This window comes from Taudactylus pleione, unplaced genomic scaffold, assembly GCF_031769625.1.
Source record: "Taudactylus pleione unplaced genomic scaffold, aTauple2 ptg000106l, whole genome shotgun sequence".
Classification (NCBI taxonomy): Eukaryota; Metazoa; Chordata; class Amphibia; order Anura; family Myobatrachidae; genus Taudactylus; species Taudactylus pleione.
In genome coordinates, this window is record NW_028284508.1 from 1,612,750 (window position 1) to 1,627,839 (window position 15,090).

The following is a 15,090-nucleotide window of genomic DNA, read 5'->3' on the forward strand; positions in this document are numbered from 1 at the left end:
GCACAAATGGACTGTGTGAGCTGCTAAAAAAACTTCCTATTTAAAACCTACCTTCAAGCAACCCTGGAGTCGGCCCGAGCATACAATAAGCTTATTTACTAAATAAGTGAAAGTCTATAAAACACATCTGCAAATAAAACCCCTCAAAACCTATAAATAAACGAAAAAAAAACAAGCAGCTCCGGAGAGAATGAGCAGGCCTCCAAAATCTCAACATGCACGTATGACGGATGAGAAAATTGCACTAATAAGTCACATATCGTTGTGCGTTCCTTCCATCTAAGTAGTCAAGGTGGGAACTTTGGAGCTGTTTCTTTGTTTCCAGGGGGAAGAGGTAAAGCGGGCACATGCCACTCAAAGCGGAAGCAAATTCAGTTAGTGCAGTGCTGAGCAGTTTACGTTACTGTGCTGAGCGCGGCTGTGTAGGGTGCGGGATGGCTGCTGCTTCCAACATTGATCTGGACGCCACACAGCATCTAAGGGACATTCTAAAGCTCGATCGTCCCGTGGGTGAGACACATCTGTTCTTGTATGGGGACGGAGGCAAACTTGGGAAGTATACAGTAGGGAGTGGTGGTGGTGGTGATGTGTGTAGAGCTTAAAGTGTAAGCTCTGCGGTCAGGAGGGTGGTGGGGGAAGCAATAACTGTATGATGTTCGTATAAGAAAAGGTAAATGGTAAAACGTCTACATTGAACTGTAGGTAAAGTGATGAGAGAGAAAAGTTAAGTTGTGCTGGGAGTGTATGTTTTTAAGTTCGTTTGGAATTTTTCAGCAGTTCAATTTCACTTCCTGGACTTAGCATTTTAGCGCTTTCAAATTGGTTAGGGCATAGCTATTTATTTAGACAGTCTATAAAATGCCATCTCCTTGTCTGTAATGTCAGTACGTGCACCCTCTGCTAGCTGGAACAAATCTGCTCTGATAAATGGAGGAGATGGGTCAATCTGGAGGTGGTTGGGGATGGAATGCCGGAGGTCAAAATCCCAACGCTGGCATTCCAACAGGGTTAGGATACAGACACCTGTTGGTAGGTATCCTAACTCTTCTCCTAACCTAACCCCCTCCCCCCCAGTGGTTAACCCTGCTTGGGACGCCGGCGCCGGGATTCTGACAAGTGTTAGGGTTCCGGCGCTTGTATTCTAAGCACCGACATCCCCTTTACCGGGATATTGACGGCATCCCATTCTGGGATACTCCATGCAAAATACTTATTAGAAGGTACGTAAATTGTTTTTTTCATGCAAGCACGGAACATTCGGCTTAGTTAAGATAGTGGTGCTTAAACAGTTGAGTAAAAATATCAACTAGCAATAATGAAATGATTAATACAGTTTGGAAGTCCATAAATCTAGAGTTTCAAAGTACACTTCCTAAGATAATTAGCAACTTTTAGTATGCTAATGTGCTGTGTAACTAGTTCATAGTCGCCTTATTAGGTACACCTGCTCTTTAATGTAAATATCTAAGCACCCACCATGTCAAGAGGTTCATATCAAACACCAGAATGGGGAATAATTGTGGACTAAGTGTATTTGACCAAAAATGGTTGTTCGTGCCTAATGGGATCATTTGTTTATCAAAACTGTACTTTCTACATCAGGGTCCATAGGGCTCCACAGGAGACCTTGGGGTATAGGCAATGATGGAGTCATCTGGCACCACACAGTTAAAAATGTCCTCCCAGGATGCACCGTCGCCACTCTCCTCTACCCCCTCTACCCCAGGCCAAGGCACCTTCAGTTTCGTAGGTGCCCGGCTGCAGTCGGGTCACTGCACATAGGGGTTGTTCATACAGCCCCAGAAGATATTCTTTATTCCTCAGAGCAGTCAGCACGGACAGCCCAACAGACATCTGTATTTCCGGTCCACCACCGAGACGCTGGTACTGATCCGGGGATCTTGGCAGGTTTCCGGGGTCTCAGCTAGCAGGGACCCGGAGGATCCCTGGACTGTGGCCAGACTCCATGGGGACACAGGTAAGCAGCAGGCGTCTGCGGATGCACAGTCGTATTTTATCCTCAGGGCTGAGGCACGGCTGTGCGTGGAGCCAGGCACTGAGCCTGCACTTCCACCAGGGACGTCGGGGCTGGAGTTTTCGGCATGCTTCAGAGTCCCGGGGGTTAATAGCAGGCCAGGGGAGGACGCCTTCCCTGTTTCACAGCTGGCCCCTCCCCCGCTGCACACAGCGCCTTTCCACTACGGTCTGGCGGGCTGCCACAGCGATCCTTCTCCGGGTCTGGGTTCCTCCGGCGGCCATTTTCTTCTGGCATACCGCTGATTTCATCGGTGGTGCGGAGCCCAGGTCCCCCTGCATACCTCTCCTCCAGTAAGGTCCGCGTATGCAGCACTATTCTTACCAGACTCTGAGTCTGTGTAGTTGATTGTAGTGCCATTAGTGCAGGTGGATATTCTGCATTGTATGTGACTTATGCTGGCGCTTTCTGACTGAACTTTCTTGTCATGTCAGCTATTTTGCTTTCCCTATACTTCTCCTTCTCACCAGCCCTCACGGTGCCAGTGCTGTCAGGGTGGGAATTTACCTCACAGTTACAAATTTTTTTCTGTGTGGTGAGTCACATACAGCACCCATAGTCTTCTACTATGTCTGGGAGTGATGACTCTGGCCAAAATGCCCCTTTCCTGCTCCAAATGTAATGCAGGAATTGGGGATGGGGATATGATTGCTGGGGACTTATATGTTCGGCCCTTTCATGTACACCTTCTGTTTATAACTGTGCAGGAGCCTCCCTGGGCTTGTTTTGCACAAGCTTTAAATACCATTGTGGAACGGTTGGCAGCTCCCCCTGCGTTTCCCCAGCTAGGGTTCACGCAGCAGGCAGTGCTCCCATACATGGGGTCCCCAGGCAGATGATGGTGGCGCAGTGCCTTCCTCCGCAGCCAGCACCTCCTCGGGTGTCTCCGCTGTTTATTTGGATTCATTCTCTCTCTCCCTCTCTCCCCTTCCCCGGTGCAAAACTTGACAGATGTTACAGGGTGAATCACTGCTTTCGGCCTGCTGAGAGACAACTAATGTCATCTCAGTCCACACATTATGATGAGGACGACTGGGAGATCCATGCCTTGTCTGACTCTGAGCCCCACAAGTGGGACATAGAGGCCAAGTTAAAAAAAATTGTGTTCCAGGTCTCATACGGGCGGTACGTGTGGCCATGGTGATTGAGGCCGAGGAACCTCCAAAACATGCTATTTCAAGGATGTTAAAGGTACTGCTGCAATTTTCGTCTGTCTGGTCAGCGAGTGGATCATTTAGAGGAGGCTTGGAAATCTCCTGGGAAGCGTTTCCAACCTCAGAGACGTCTGGCTTACGCTTATCCCTTTGCAGAAAATTATTTCTCTAAAAGGGAAACTTCTCAAGTGGACTCTCATGTGACACGCCTGGTTAAGAGTGCGACTCTGCCCATGCCGTCCATGTCCTCTTTAACCACTTGCATGGCATGTTCGTATCAGATACGACCAAACCAGACTGGGCTTTCCCTGACATGGTAGTATCTGATACGACCAGTCAGAAAAGCACTGTGGGCGGCTGCTGGAAAATCATTTTCTAGCAGCCGCCAATCCTCTGCACACTTTGTCCCTCCCCGTGGGCCTATCACTGCAGTGATCGGCCAGCCCGGCGCACCCACCCCCTACCCCGGCGGCTGCCGAGAGGACAGGGCAGAGAAGGCAGCACTGATAGCACTGTCCTTCTCTCTCTACTCTGCCTAGCAGCAGCGGCTACTGACAGGGCAGAGAAGGCAGCGCTGACAGAGCTGTCCTTCTCTCCCTACTCCGGAGAACAGCAGCCCAGCGGCTGCTGACGGGGCAGAGAAGGCAGCGCTGTCCTTCTCTCCCTACTCCGGAGAAGAGCAGCCCAGCGGCTGCTGACAAGGCAGAGAAGGCAGCGCTGACAGCGCTGTCCTTCTCTCCCTAATACGGAGAACAGCAGCCCAGCGGCTGCTGACAGGGCAGTGAAGGCAGCGCTGTCTTTCTCTCCCTACTCCGGAGAACAGCAGCCCAGCGGCTACTGACAGGGCAGAGAAGGCAGCGCTGTCCTTCTCTCCCTCCAACTCCGGCTAGCAGCAGCCTCTCCCCCATTGTGGAAAGCCATACCTCCCATGTGCAAATCAGTGCCCTGGGCATAAAAAAACAAAACAAAAAAAAATTATATATATATTTCATTTATTTATATTTTAGAATAAGCCTGGCACTCAGGACAATGAATGTGAGAACGCGGGTGCCATCCTAAAAAAATGCACAAAAAAATCCTTCTGGCTTGGGTATGCACCCAGCGCAATAAAGGCGGCACTCCCATGGGTGAATAAAGTCAATATGTATTAATAATATGACATCATCATAACAATATCCATGTGTCAACGTTTCAAGGCTAATAGCCTTTTCATCAGGACATGCATAGGAGAACAAAATGTAAAACTGTCCTACCTTATATAGAAGAAGGAAGAGTGCTGAAAGAATCTCCTCACCGTGTCTGGAGCCACGAGACGCGAGCGTCGACCGGAAGTTGGGAACTCGCCAAACGTGACACAGCCCTTTGGTTGCCCAGCAACCGGAGACGCAGCCTCCACTAGGATCCGCGGGCAGGCCGAAACTCCCCGAAGTGACCTCATAGGAGTCTACGTCAGGGGTGCTGGCATCACTTGGGCACGACGCGCCTCTGTGGTTGCCCAGCAACCAGTAGTCCACTCTGTCATCGGCCCCTGAAGGAAATAGAGAAATTAAATATGCGTGAAGCATGTATGAGGAGATAGTGCAGACAAACAAATCCAAGTGTAGATAAAGAAAAGAAAGCGGAAAGAGTGCATAATATACAATTAAAAAGTGACAAAGAAGAAATGTTTGAAAAATATAGAATAAAATCAAAAAATAGTCAACTAAATGCTAAATAAGATGCAAAATAACAATAACACAATATCATAATGGCATATGGCAGTGTAATCGCGAAGGATCAATATTAAAGGAGAAAACGATTAATTAATGCAAAAGGGGCATAGCATGAAGACCAACTAGAGGACATGAATCATAAAAACACATTTAACATGTATTTTTCATTAAGCCCCCTCGGGGCAATAGTGTCTAAGTGGTGGATCCAACGGGCCTCCCACTGATTCAAGCGTTTAGCTCTGTCACCGCCCCGAACGTCAATAGGAACATGATCCACAATTTTGTATTTAAGACTGGCTAAAGTATGATTAGCCAACCGAAAATGACGAGCCACAGGTTGCACTATCTCTTTACCTCCCAGGGCCGCTCTGATGGAGGATCGGTGCAAAGCTGCTCGTTCTCTGAACGTGCGAGTGGTCTGTCCAACATAATAGAGCCCACAAGGGCAAATAATAATGTAAATGATACACGTGGATGTGCACGTAAGTACATGTCGTATAGGAAATTTACGGCCACTATGCGGATGTTTGAAGTAATGTCCTGGTTCCAAATATCTGCAGGTGGTGCAAGCAATACACCTGTAGCATCCTGATTTCTTCTTCTGAACAACTATATCTGAAGCAGAAGATGGAGAAACGACATGGGTTTTCATAAGTAGATCCTTAAGATTCTTTCCTCTTGAATAAGCCGGCATGAGAGCAGTGTGCTTAAATGTACTGAGATCACTGTCACTTGTCACAATCGGCCATAGTTGCTTAGAAGACTGCTTCACAGTAGAACTTATGGTGGAAAATTCAGAGATTAATGGAATTCTGTTAGCCACTTTGTGTTTAGAGGCAGATTTTAACAACTCTGTCCTAGGTGTCTGCAGAATTTCTTGTTTGCTATCTAACAATTCCTGCACAGGATAACCACGACATATAAATTTGTCCACTAATTCATCAAGACAGCCCTCTAATGCTGAAGGGTCACTGGTGATTCTAGCGGCACGCATAAACTGGGAACGAGGCAAGGATTTCTTCAAAGTTGCAGGATGACAGCTGCTATGATGCAGAACAGTGTTTCGGTCAGTGGGTTTATTTCAGACATTGGTGGTAATGGTACCATTGGAAACAGATATTCATTATTTAGATGTTGCAGTCTCTTTTCTGCTGTACTACAGAGTGAATTTTATAGGGCCATCCAATATGGCTCTATATATATATATATGTGACAAACAAATTACTGATGGGGCGCTCCTATTCAAACGCAACTCTTTATAATGACATGTATTACAATCCTTCTTAAATCTTATATATTTTCTATATTCTTTAAGGAAACAATTTCCCTGTGTGTTCCTGTTTGCTTTTCGATGTAAATCAATTAATCCAGATTGTGAGCTTGCTTCAAATCTTCCTCGGGGTTCTATAGGAAGATACCCTCATACCAAAACACCCAGACAATTGGCCCAAGGCCAGTATTAATAAACAAGTTATAAACCAATTAAATTTCTAAAATAATCGTATTAAAGGAATAATACGATTATTTTAAGAAATTGAATTAATATATGTAATATGTGTATATATTACATATATATATATATATATATATATATATATGTGTGTAATATGTGTATATATTACATATCCTAGTGCGCATGCGCGGGCTCCAAGAATATCGTGGGAATTCCCACTGTGTATGCACAGCATGGATCTCCGTTAAGTGCAACTTATGCAACCGGGTCGATGGTGGCCCAGAGGGCATGCGCACGACGGAGCCGGCTCCGTTGTGCGCATGTGTGAGACCCGGATAGCGACGGACAATCCGTCGCTCCGCGTCTCGCACCAAAGGGGGCATGCTGTCGATGTTAAGTGGTGGGCGGGCCGGGGGGGTGGCTGCCCAGATGGAGGCGTTCCCATGTTCGGTCTTCAAGGCGGAACTCGCAGTCAGGCAGCACTGACGGAGGTGTCATGCATTCTGACATGGGCGGAAGGCAAACTCCCAGCCATTTTGGCAGTGTTCATACCAGGAGTTCTCAACTGGGATGCGTACTTCCTCAGCCGTCACGACGTGCATCCAGGGGAATGGTCTCCACCAGGAAGTGTTTCAGCTCCTAGTGGACAAGCGGGTCCTTCCTGAGACAGACCTCATGGCATCTCGACACAATCACAAACTGCCAGTGTTCGGGTCCAGAACAAGAGATGCCGAGGCTATCTTTGTAGACGCTCTGTCAGTGTGAAAAATTAAGATGCTCTGTTAGTGTAGTGGACCTTCCAGTTTGCATACCTGTTTCCTCCGTTCTCCCTTCTTCCTCGAGTACTTAAGAAATTCAAAAGAGACACGAGCTTGCTGGTGGCTCCAGCTTAGCCCAGACGGCACTGGTACTCAGATCTTCAGAGTCTCTCCATCGACACTCCGTTGCTGTTGCCTCAACGTCTGGACCTGTTGTCTCAAGGTCCTTGCCTTTACCTGGACCTGGGTCGTCTGTCTCTGGCAGCGTGGCTCTTGAGACATCCCTCCTAAGGTCCAAAGGTATTTCTACCTCTGTGGTTAACACCATGCTCAGAGCTCGTAAACCTGCCTCTACCAGGATTTACCACAGGGTAAATTGGTGTCGTCCCAGGGGTTACGATCCTCAGGTTTTTCGGATATCTAAAGTTTTGGCTTTCCTGCAGGCGGTTTTAGATCTTGGTCTCCGCCTTGCCTCACTGAAGGTGCATGTCTATGCCCTGTCGGTGTGGTTCCAACATAGGATTGCTCTTTTCCCGGATATCCGCATTTTTATGCAAGGTGTTCTTTGCATTCAGCCTCCCTTTGTCCCTCCTGTGGCTCCTTGGGATTTGGCTGTTGTCCTTAGGACTCTCCAGGGCCCTCTATTTGAGCCCCTGGGCTCAGTGGATTTCAAATGGCTTACGGCTAAGACTGTATTTATTTTGGCTATTGCTTCCGCCCGAAGGGTGTCAGACTTGGGGACTCTTTCTTGTCGCCCTCCGTTTCTGATTTTTCACCATTGCACTCACCCTGGGTTCCTTCCTAAGGTGGTGTCTTATTTCTACATTGATGAGTAAATTTATTGTACTGGCCTTCAACTCTCCAGACCTCTCGGCAGGGGAGGCGTCATTGGATGTGGTACGTACTCTCAGGGTATATGTGGACCATACCAGTTCCCTTCGGAAGTCAGACTCCTTGTTTGTCCTCTATGGATTCCACAAGAAGGAATGGCCAGCCAATAAACATTGGATAGGTGGATTCGTGTGACAATCTCTGAGAACTTACACTTATGAGGGCCTTCCAGTTTACTAGGTCTGGGTACTTTGTGGGCAGCTCGCCGTGGCATCTCAGCTGTTCAGCTTTGTAAGGCCGCCGCGTGGTCTTCTGTCCATACCTTTTGTGAAGTATTATGCCTTTGATACCTTCATCTCTCGGGATGCTTCCTTTGGACGGCGGATTCTCCTTTCTGCACAGGAGCGTTCTCACCCTTAAAGGGACTGCTTTGGGACATCCCCAAGGTCTCCTGTGGAGCCCTATAGACCCTGATGTAGAAAAGAGAGATGGTAAGAACTTACCTTTGTTCTCTCTATCTATGAAGTCCATAGGGTCCACAGGACTCCCACCCTGTCTTACCTGTGCTTCAGATGGGCTTTATTCTGGTCACCGATTTGCTGTCTCCTTCTGTGTGAGAATGTGATTCTTGTGATAAAGACTTTCTTCTCTTTTTTTTTTTTTTTTTTTCCCTCCTCCTCCGGCCTATGGCTTGTTACGTAACTGAAGATACCTTGGCTTGGAGGCGGGGAATAGGAGAGGGGGGCCCAGTGCATCCTGGGAGGACATTTTTAACACTGTGGTGCCCGATTACTCCATAGCCTATACCTCAAGGTCGCCTGTGGACCATATGGACTTCATCGATAGAGAGATAACAAAGGTAAGTGCTTGCCATAACTCCTTTTCTGCTACTGCACTGTAGCACTTTCTTCTTCCTCCACTAGGGGGCACAGGGATGACACTGTGTATAGGTAGAAGAGGAGGGTCTGGGCACCAAATAATGAATATTTAGGTGGTCCCCCACAGTTCATTTAATTTTATCTATTCATTTTATTACTTTTTACAACAAGTGGGCAGTGTAAGATATCCTATAGGACGCACTGCCCCAGCGTCGGTGGCCGCAGCACTGGCGACTGGGTCAGTGACTTCGACTGCGGACTCCTACACATACCGGAGCCGCAAGCTGCAGCCGGCACTCAACGGGGACAAGATTAGGCTGCCGAAGCAGGAGACCTCCGGCGGTGTTGGCAATGAGGGCTCCCGGTCTCTTGCGCTTCCTGCTAGACCATCAGGGATTTAATTTGGAGCAGGGGGCTTAATAGCAGTGGAAGCCATGTTCCTTTGGTTATGCCAGAATGGAGAGGCAGGCGCTTCCCTGTTGGCCTCTCACCCACCCCTGGGCTGTGCTTTCCCTCCGTGGCCAGTAAGCCCCAGGCAGATCCTCCCTTCTCTCCTCCCCCTCCTAAACGTTGAGCGCCCATTTGACCTCATTGCCTGTCTCAGTGTTGGAGAGAGAAGCTGGACTCCAGTCTCCTCTCATAGCCTGCCCCCCAGCAGCTGAGCTAGATTATCTGCTCCATCCTGCTTATTTATGCTGATTTGTTGAGCTTCATTAGCCCACATATCTGTATTGAGTTGTCTGTGTATATGTTAGTAAGTGTACTTTTCCCTGTGTCTCTGTACCTGCTGTGGTTACTGGTCACATATTGGTGTGGGGATTTCTGCGACTCTCGGGATTTCCAGAAATAAAACTACCAACGAGGTATTGCGCACTAAGAATTGTCTTTAATGTCGTTTCTCCTCAGGATCCAGAGCACGATGGCCTTTGTGTCAGTTGCTTTGGGGCCCTGCAACAGGTGACTTCGCCCATGGATTCCAGCCAAGAACTTGCTTGGGCGTCCAGGCTAACTCAGGTAATGTCAGTTTGTAGATCGTATGACAGTTGCAGTGCCACCTGTCCCTGTTGCTGTGCCGCAACTTCCCAAGGCACCCTGGTTTCAGACTTTTGCACATTCAGTCCAGGGGTTGGCTCAGGTGTCCACATCCTTTCAACAGATGCTAAATAAGGATAGGGCTTCTATACATAGGCCTGCTCCACGCGAAAGCAAGCACGCACAGAAGTGACCTGGTCTCCTTGGTTGCGCATATTAGAGAGGCAGCTTATTATCTCTCCAAAGCAGCAGGACTTCTAAAATTGCAGCCGGAAGAGTACTCTGGCTGCGCACCTAGAATGCAGACACTGAATCCAAAAAGCTCCTGGAAGTCCTTCCCTTTTTGGGTGACGTTCTGTTCTGTCCGGAATTTGACAAGATAGTGATAACTAAATCTGCTTTCTTATCATCAGTCGCCACTCCGAGATCTAGGACTTCAGTCTCTCGTTCGTTCCGTCCGCAGGGCAAAGCCAGAGGTCAATCATTCCCAGAAACCAGCGTTCAGCCCCTAAAAGCTCCAAGCTCAGATGTAAGCAATCCTGGTCCACTAGACGTCCGGCTGCAAAGCCAACAGACAAGCCTGCCGCGTGTGGTGGGCCTCCTCCCGGGGGACCTCAGAGTGGTCGGTCGGCTTCTTCTTCTTCGTTTCTCTGTGTTGTGGATGCAGACCACGACAGACCCTTGGATTAGAGATGTCGTGTGTCGGGGCTACGCTCTCAATTTTCAACAGCGCCCCCTTTCCCGGTTCTTTACCACCGCCCTTCTTACACAGCCAGAAAAGGCAAAAGCTCTCGAGGGGTCTATTCGGAAGCCTGATGGCTCTTTTCAACCCATCTGCAATTAGAAACACCTGAAGAATTTCCTCCAGATTCCCAAATTCCACATGGGGAGTCCCTTCAGACCATCATTCTAGCCTTGGAACCGGGGGGATTTTATGGGATCGTTGGATATCCAGGATGCTTATATGCATATTGCTATACGAGCCAATTACCAACACTTTCTCAGGTTTGTAATACAAACCAGCCATTATCTTTTGCAGGTGTTACCCTATGTTCTATCCATGGCCCTTCGTGTGTTCACGAAGGTCATGGCAGTACATTTTCGCCGCAAGAGCGTCAGAATTTTACCATACCTGGATGACTTGGTTTTTTTGGCCTAGTCTCTGACAGTTCTCGCATATCTCATCCATCTGACAGTGGAGATTCTAGAGTCCCAACAGATGGATAATAAATTGGAGGAAATCCACACTATAACTGTCCCAGGAGACGCTTCACCTGGGAGCCTTGTTGGATTTCAAAGCTCAGTCTTCCTCCCTCCGGAGAAGATCGTGACCTTAGAAAGCCAGAATCCGCACCTTTCTGTGCCAGCATCTGGTTTCCATACACTCATGCATGCAGATTCTGGGGTCTTTGGACTCAGCGTTTGACATGGTGGAGTACGGTCATTTCCACTCCCGGCCTCTCCAAACGGTCATTATAAAGCGATGGATCAAGTCTCGCCCAAACCTCAAGGCACAGACTTTCTTCCACAGGAGGGAACTGTGGTGGCTCCAGTGCTCACATCTGGACAAGGGACATCTCTTTTGGATCCAGGACTGGGTCCTTCTTACCACTGATGTAAGCCTTTAGGTGGCGGTAACCAGTCACCTAACCTTTCAGGGCCTTTGGAAATCCTGGAACTGTGCCGTGTATAGGGCTCTGTCAGTCACAGCACCTCCTTCATGGAAGTCCGGTGAAGGTACAGTCGGACAATGCAACCGCAGTGGCTCACATTAACCAACAGGGCGGCACCCGCAGTCAGGCAGCCATGTAGGAAGTCAGTCGAATATTTCATTAGTGAGCATCATCTTCCAGCAATGTCTGCAGTCTTCGTCCAAGGAGTTCTGAATTGGTAAGTAAACTTTATAAGTCATCAGATGTCTTCCAATTCTTCGTCCGCTGGTGGGGCCGGCTGGAGATCCACATGATGGTGTCTCGTTTCGATCGGCTGCTGAGATACTGCTCTCGCACCAGGGATCCAGATGCTCTCCTGGTAGATGCCCTAGCGGTTCCTTGGATCTTCCCTCTTATTTACGTCTTTCCTACGATCTCAATGATTCTTTAGGATCTTCACAAATTCAAACTGGAGAGAGGCACTTTGATCCTGGTAGCACTGGATTGGCTTTAGCACATGTGGTACGCAGATCTACTGGGCCTCCACATCGGCGCACCACTGCGTCTTCCTCTATGACCAGATATTCTCTCAGAGTCTGTGTTTCCATTAGGATCTGACCCATCTCGCTTTGACGGGGTGGCTCTTGAGACATCCGTCCTAAGAGCAAAAAGGATTCTCCAGGAGGGTTGTTTGGACTGTTATGCAGGCTAGGAAGCTTTTTTTGGCACGTATCTATCCCCCGGGTTTGGCGTACCTATTTATCTTGGTGTACGACTAGTGGTCTTAACCCCAGGGTTTTTCCGCCTTTCCTGTATCCTTTCCTTTCTGCAGACAGGTCTGGATTTAGGCCTCCGGCTCTTGTCATTGAAGGTCCGGGTTTTGGCCTTGTCTGTACTCTTCCAAAGGCAGATAGTATGAACATTTCTATCAGGGAGTTCTCCACGTCTAGCCCCCGTTCGTGTCTCCTGTGGCTCCGTGGGACCTGTCTTTGGTTCTCTGAGCTCTCCAGTCGGCTGCTTTTGAACCATCACATGGTAGATTGCGTTGGATTACGTGGAAAACTGTTTTTCTACTAGTCATTGCGTCGGCCTGGAGGGTGTCGGATTCAGACAGGACTGTGCTGCAGACTCGCCTGAGCTTCCTTCCCAAGATGGTGTCCCGCTTCCACATAAATTAAGAGATTGTGGTACCTGCTTTCCAGACTGTGGATCCTTCTCAGCCAGAGGCTTCCTTGGATGTGATAAGGGCTCTCAGGCTTACGCCAAGAGAATCAGGGAGATTTGCAAGTCTGATTCTCTGTTCGTCTTATATGACGTGCATAAGAGGGGCTGGTCGTTTACTAAGCAGACCTTGTCCCTCTGGCTCTGCTTTACAATTTACCAAACTTTCTTCTTGGCGTACCTTTCTACCCCTGCCGTGGTGGCGGCCCATTCCACCCGGTCAGTGGGGACTTCTTGGGCAGCACGCTGTGGGGCTTCTGCAGAACAGCTCTGTAAGGCTGCCACATGGTCGTCTGCTCATACCTTCATCTGGTTTTATGCCTTCGAAATCTTTGCGTCCTTGGACATTCTCGGGCATTCTGTGACCTCTGGAGCATCTGCCTCCATAGGGGACCTACAGAGGAGGAAGAAGAAAAGGAGACTTATGTTGCTTACCTGTTTTTTTCTTCTACTCCATAGGGGGCACAGGGCACCCACCATGACGCACCTGACTGCCGGGGTGTTTCCTTGGTGTCCTGTCCGGCTGTATTTTCCATGGTTTGTATGGTTCTGTGTGTATGCAGGATTTCCTTCTCCTCTGCCTCGCTCCAGAAATGGGCTTACAAACTAAACTGATGGTCTGTGGCTGGGGGCGGGTATAGAGGAGAGGATCCTAGACTTGTGGGTAATTTTTATTATTTGGTACCCAGACTTTCCTCTCCAGACTATACCCAGTGTCATCCCTATGCTCTCAAATGGAGTCGAAGAAAGATACTGAACAGGTAAGCAACATAAGTCTCTTTTTCTTCAGGGTCCATAGGGGGTCCACAGGGTTGACCTTGGGGTATAGGTTGGGACCCAATTCCGGGCACCACGCAGTTAAAGCTTTCAGCTCCCAGGATGCACTGGGTCCACTCTCCCTGTAACTCCGCCCCTAAGCCAGAGGCACCTCAGTTTTAAGTTGGTGCTTGGCCGGAGTCGGGTCACCGTTAATGCAGAGGGGGCTAATTAGCAGCCCCTAAGCTACTTTTTATTTTATGAGTTTAAAGTTTATTTCCTTTTAGATTCTTCAGAGCGGCAGCGTCGGACTGTCCATAGGACGTCCAAGCTGCCGCTCCCGCACTCCACCGGCATCGAGATGCCAGTACAGATCTGGGGATCTCGGCGGGATCCCAGAGTCTTTACTAGCCGGACTCTGCGGGCGCCCAGGACTGCTGCCGGATCGACGGGGACAAGTAAGGTCGCGGAACACCGCTTGCGGTGATCCGCGCATTAATGCAGTCCGATGCCTCCGGTCTCTGAGGACAGACCGGAGGCGCTGGCAGTGGCAGCGGGCCCCTCCCCCCATACCCCCCGTGTCCACTAGACCACCAGGGATTTAATGATCGGCAGCTGGAGCCGGCGTCCCGGAGGTTAATATCCGGCCAGGGGAGGCAGCCTTCCCTGTTCAGCGGCTCCTCCCCTCAGCTCAGCGCGCCTTTGTTCTACAGTCTGGCGTCCCTGAGCTGCCTCCTCCGTGGGCCACGTTCCTCTGAGGTCTCCAGGTGGCCATTTTATTTCTATGGTGCAGCACAGAACTCCTAGGACAGCAGTTGGTCCAGTCCCACTGCGTACCTCACCGTTTGGGTATGTGTACACAGCGCTATAGCCTTCCCAGACACTGAATCTGGGCAGTTGAATGTAGCAACATATGCAGTATATTATATGTATTGTTTATGTATATATATTTCTGCATTATGCTAGTGCTGACTGTGCTTTTTCTCTCACCTGCCACTATATATATCTATCAATTTTCTGTACAATCTGCCCTAATACAGGTGTACTTAGGGTGGTTCTGAGATATATATATATATATATATATATATATATTTGTGAGGTTTGTCACATACTGTGGCGTGCTGCATGTTGCCATATTTTAAATGGAACTGTGTGCTGCATACGCTGGTAATGGGTCCCTGCAGCTTATCCTAGCGTCAATCAGGACCAGTATAACGCTGCTTGATATTTCCACAAGGATGGTTCGTACGATAGGTCTGACCAGAAAATAGAGCACGATACTGTACCCATTTTTGCTATCCTGCAAGTCATGGACTGCAGGTATGTGTACGGAGGATTTCACTCTGAAAGGGTTATGTATACGGCGCCGTCAGGTGCTGGGCCCCTTACAGGACCCCCTTGGGTGGTTTCTTTCTCAAAATCCTGCCCTTCATTGCGGATTGCCTGGCGGCTCACATTGTTGTAACTTACTTGGGGTTACTTCACCATGCTGCCCTTTACTCTCAGGGTATCTCGCAGTTTCTTGCAGTTTAATCCTGTGACACAGACTATCGCTCCCTACCAGGGTTTTTCACAGTACATGCAATTCCCTTAGGTACCACTACAGTC

The 15,090-nt window shown here is 48.8% G+C and overlaps 1 protein-coding gene across 1 annotated transcript in view; it reads left to right on the forward strand.

Annotated features, from left to right (window-relative positions):
- Positions 1-332: 332 nt before the first annotated feature.
- The window catches only part of EDC4 (enhancer of mRNA decapping 4), a 516,382-nt gene continuing 501,624 nt past the window's right edge, over positions 333-15,090 (forward strand). Inside the window, exon 1 of the mRNA XM_088470908.1 lies at positions 333-510. Within this exon, the coding sequence (XP_088327034.1) occupies positions 348-510 (163 nt within the window). The 5' untranslated portion in view covers positions 333-347. The remainder of the gene's footprint in view (positions 511-15,090) is intronic.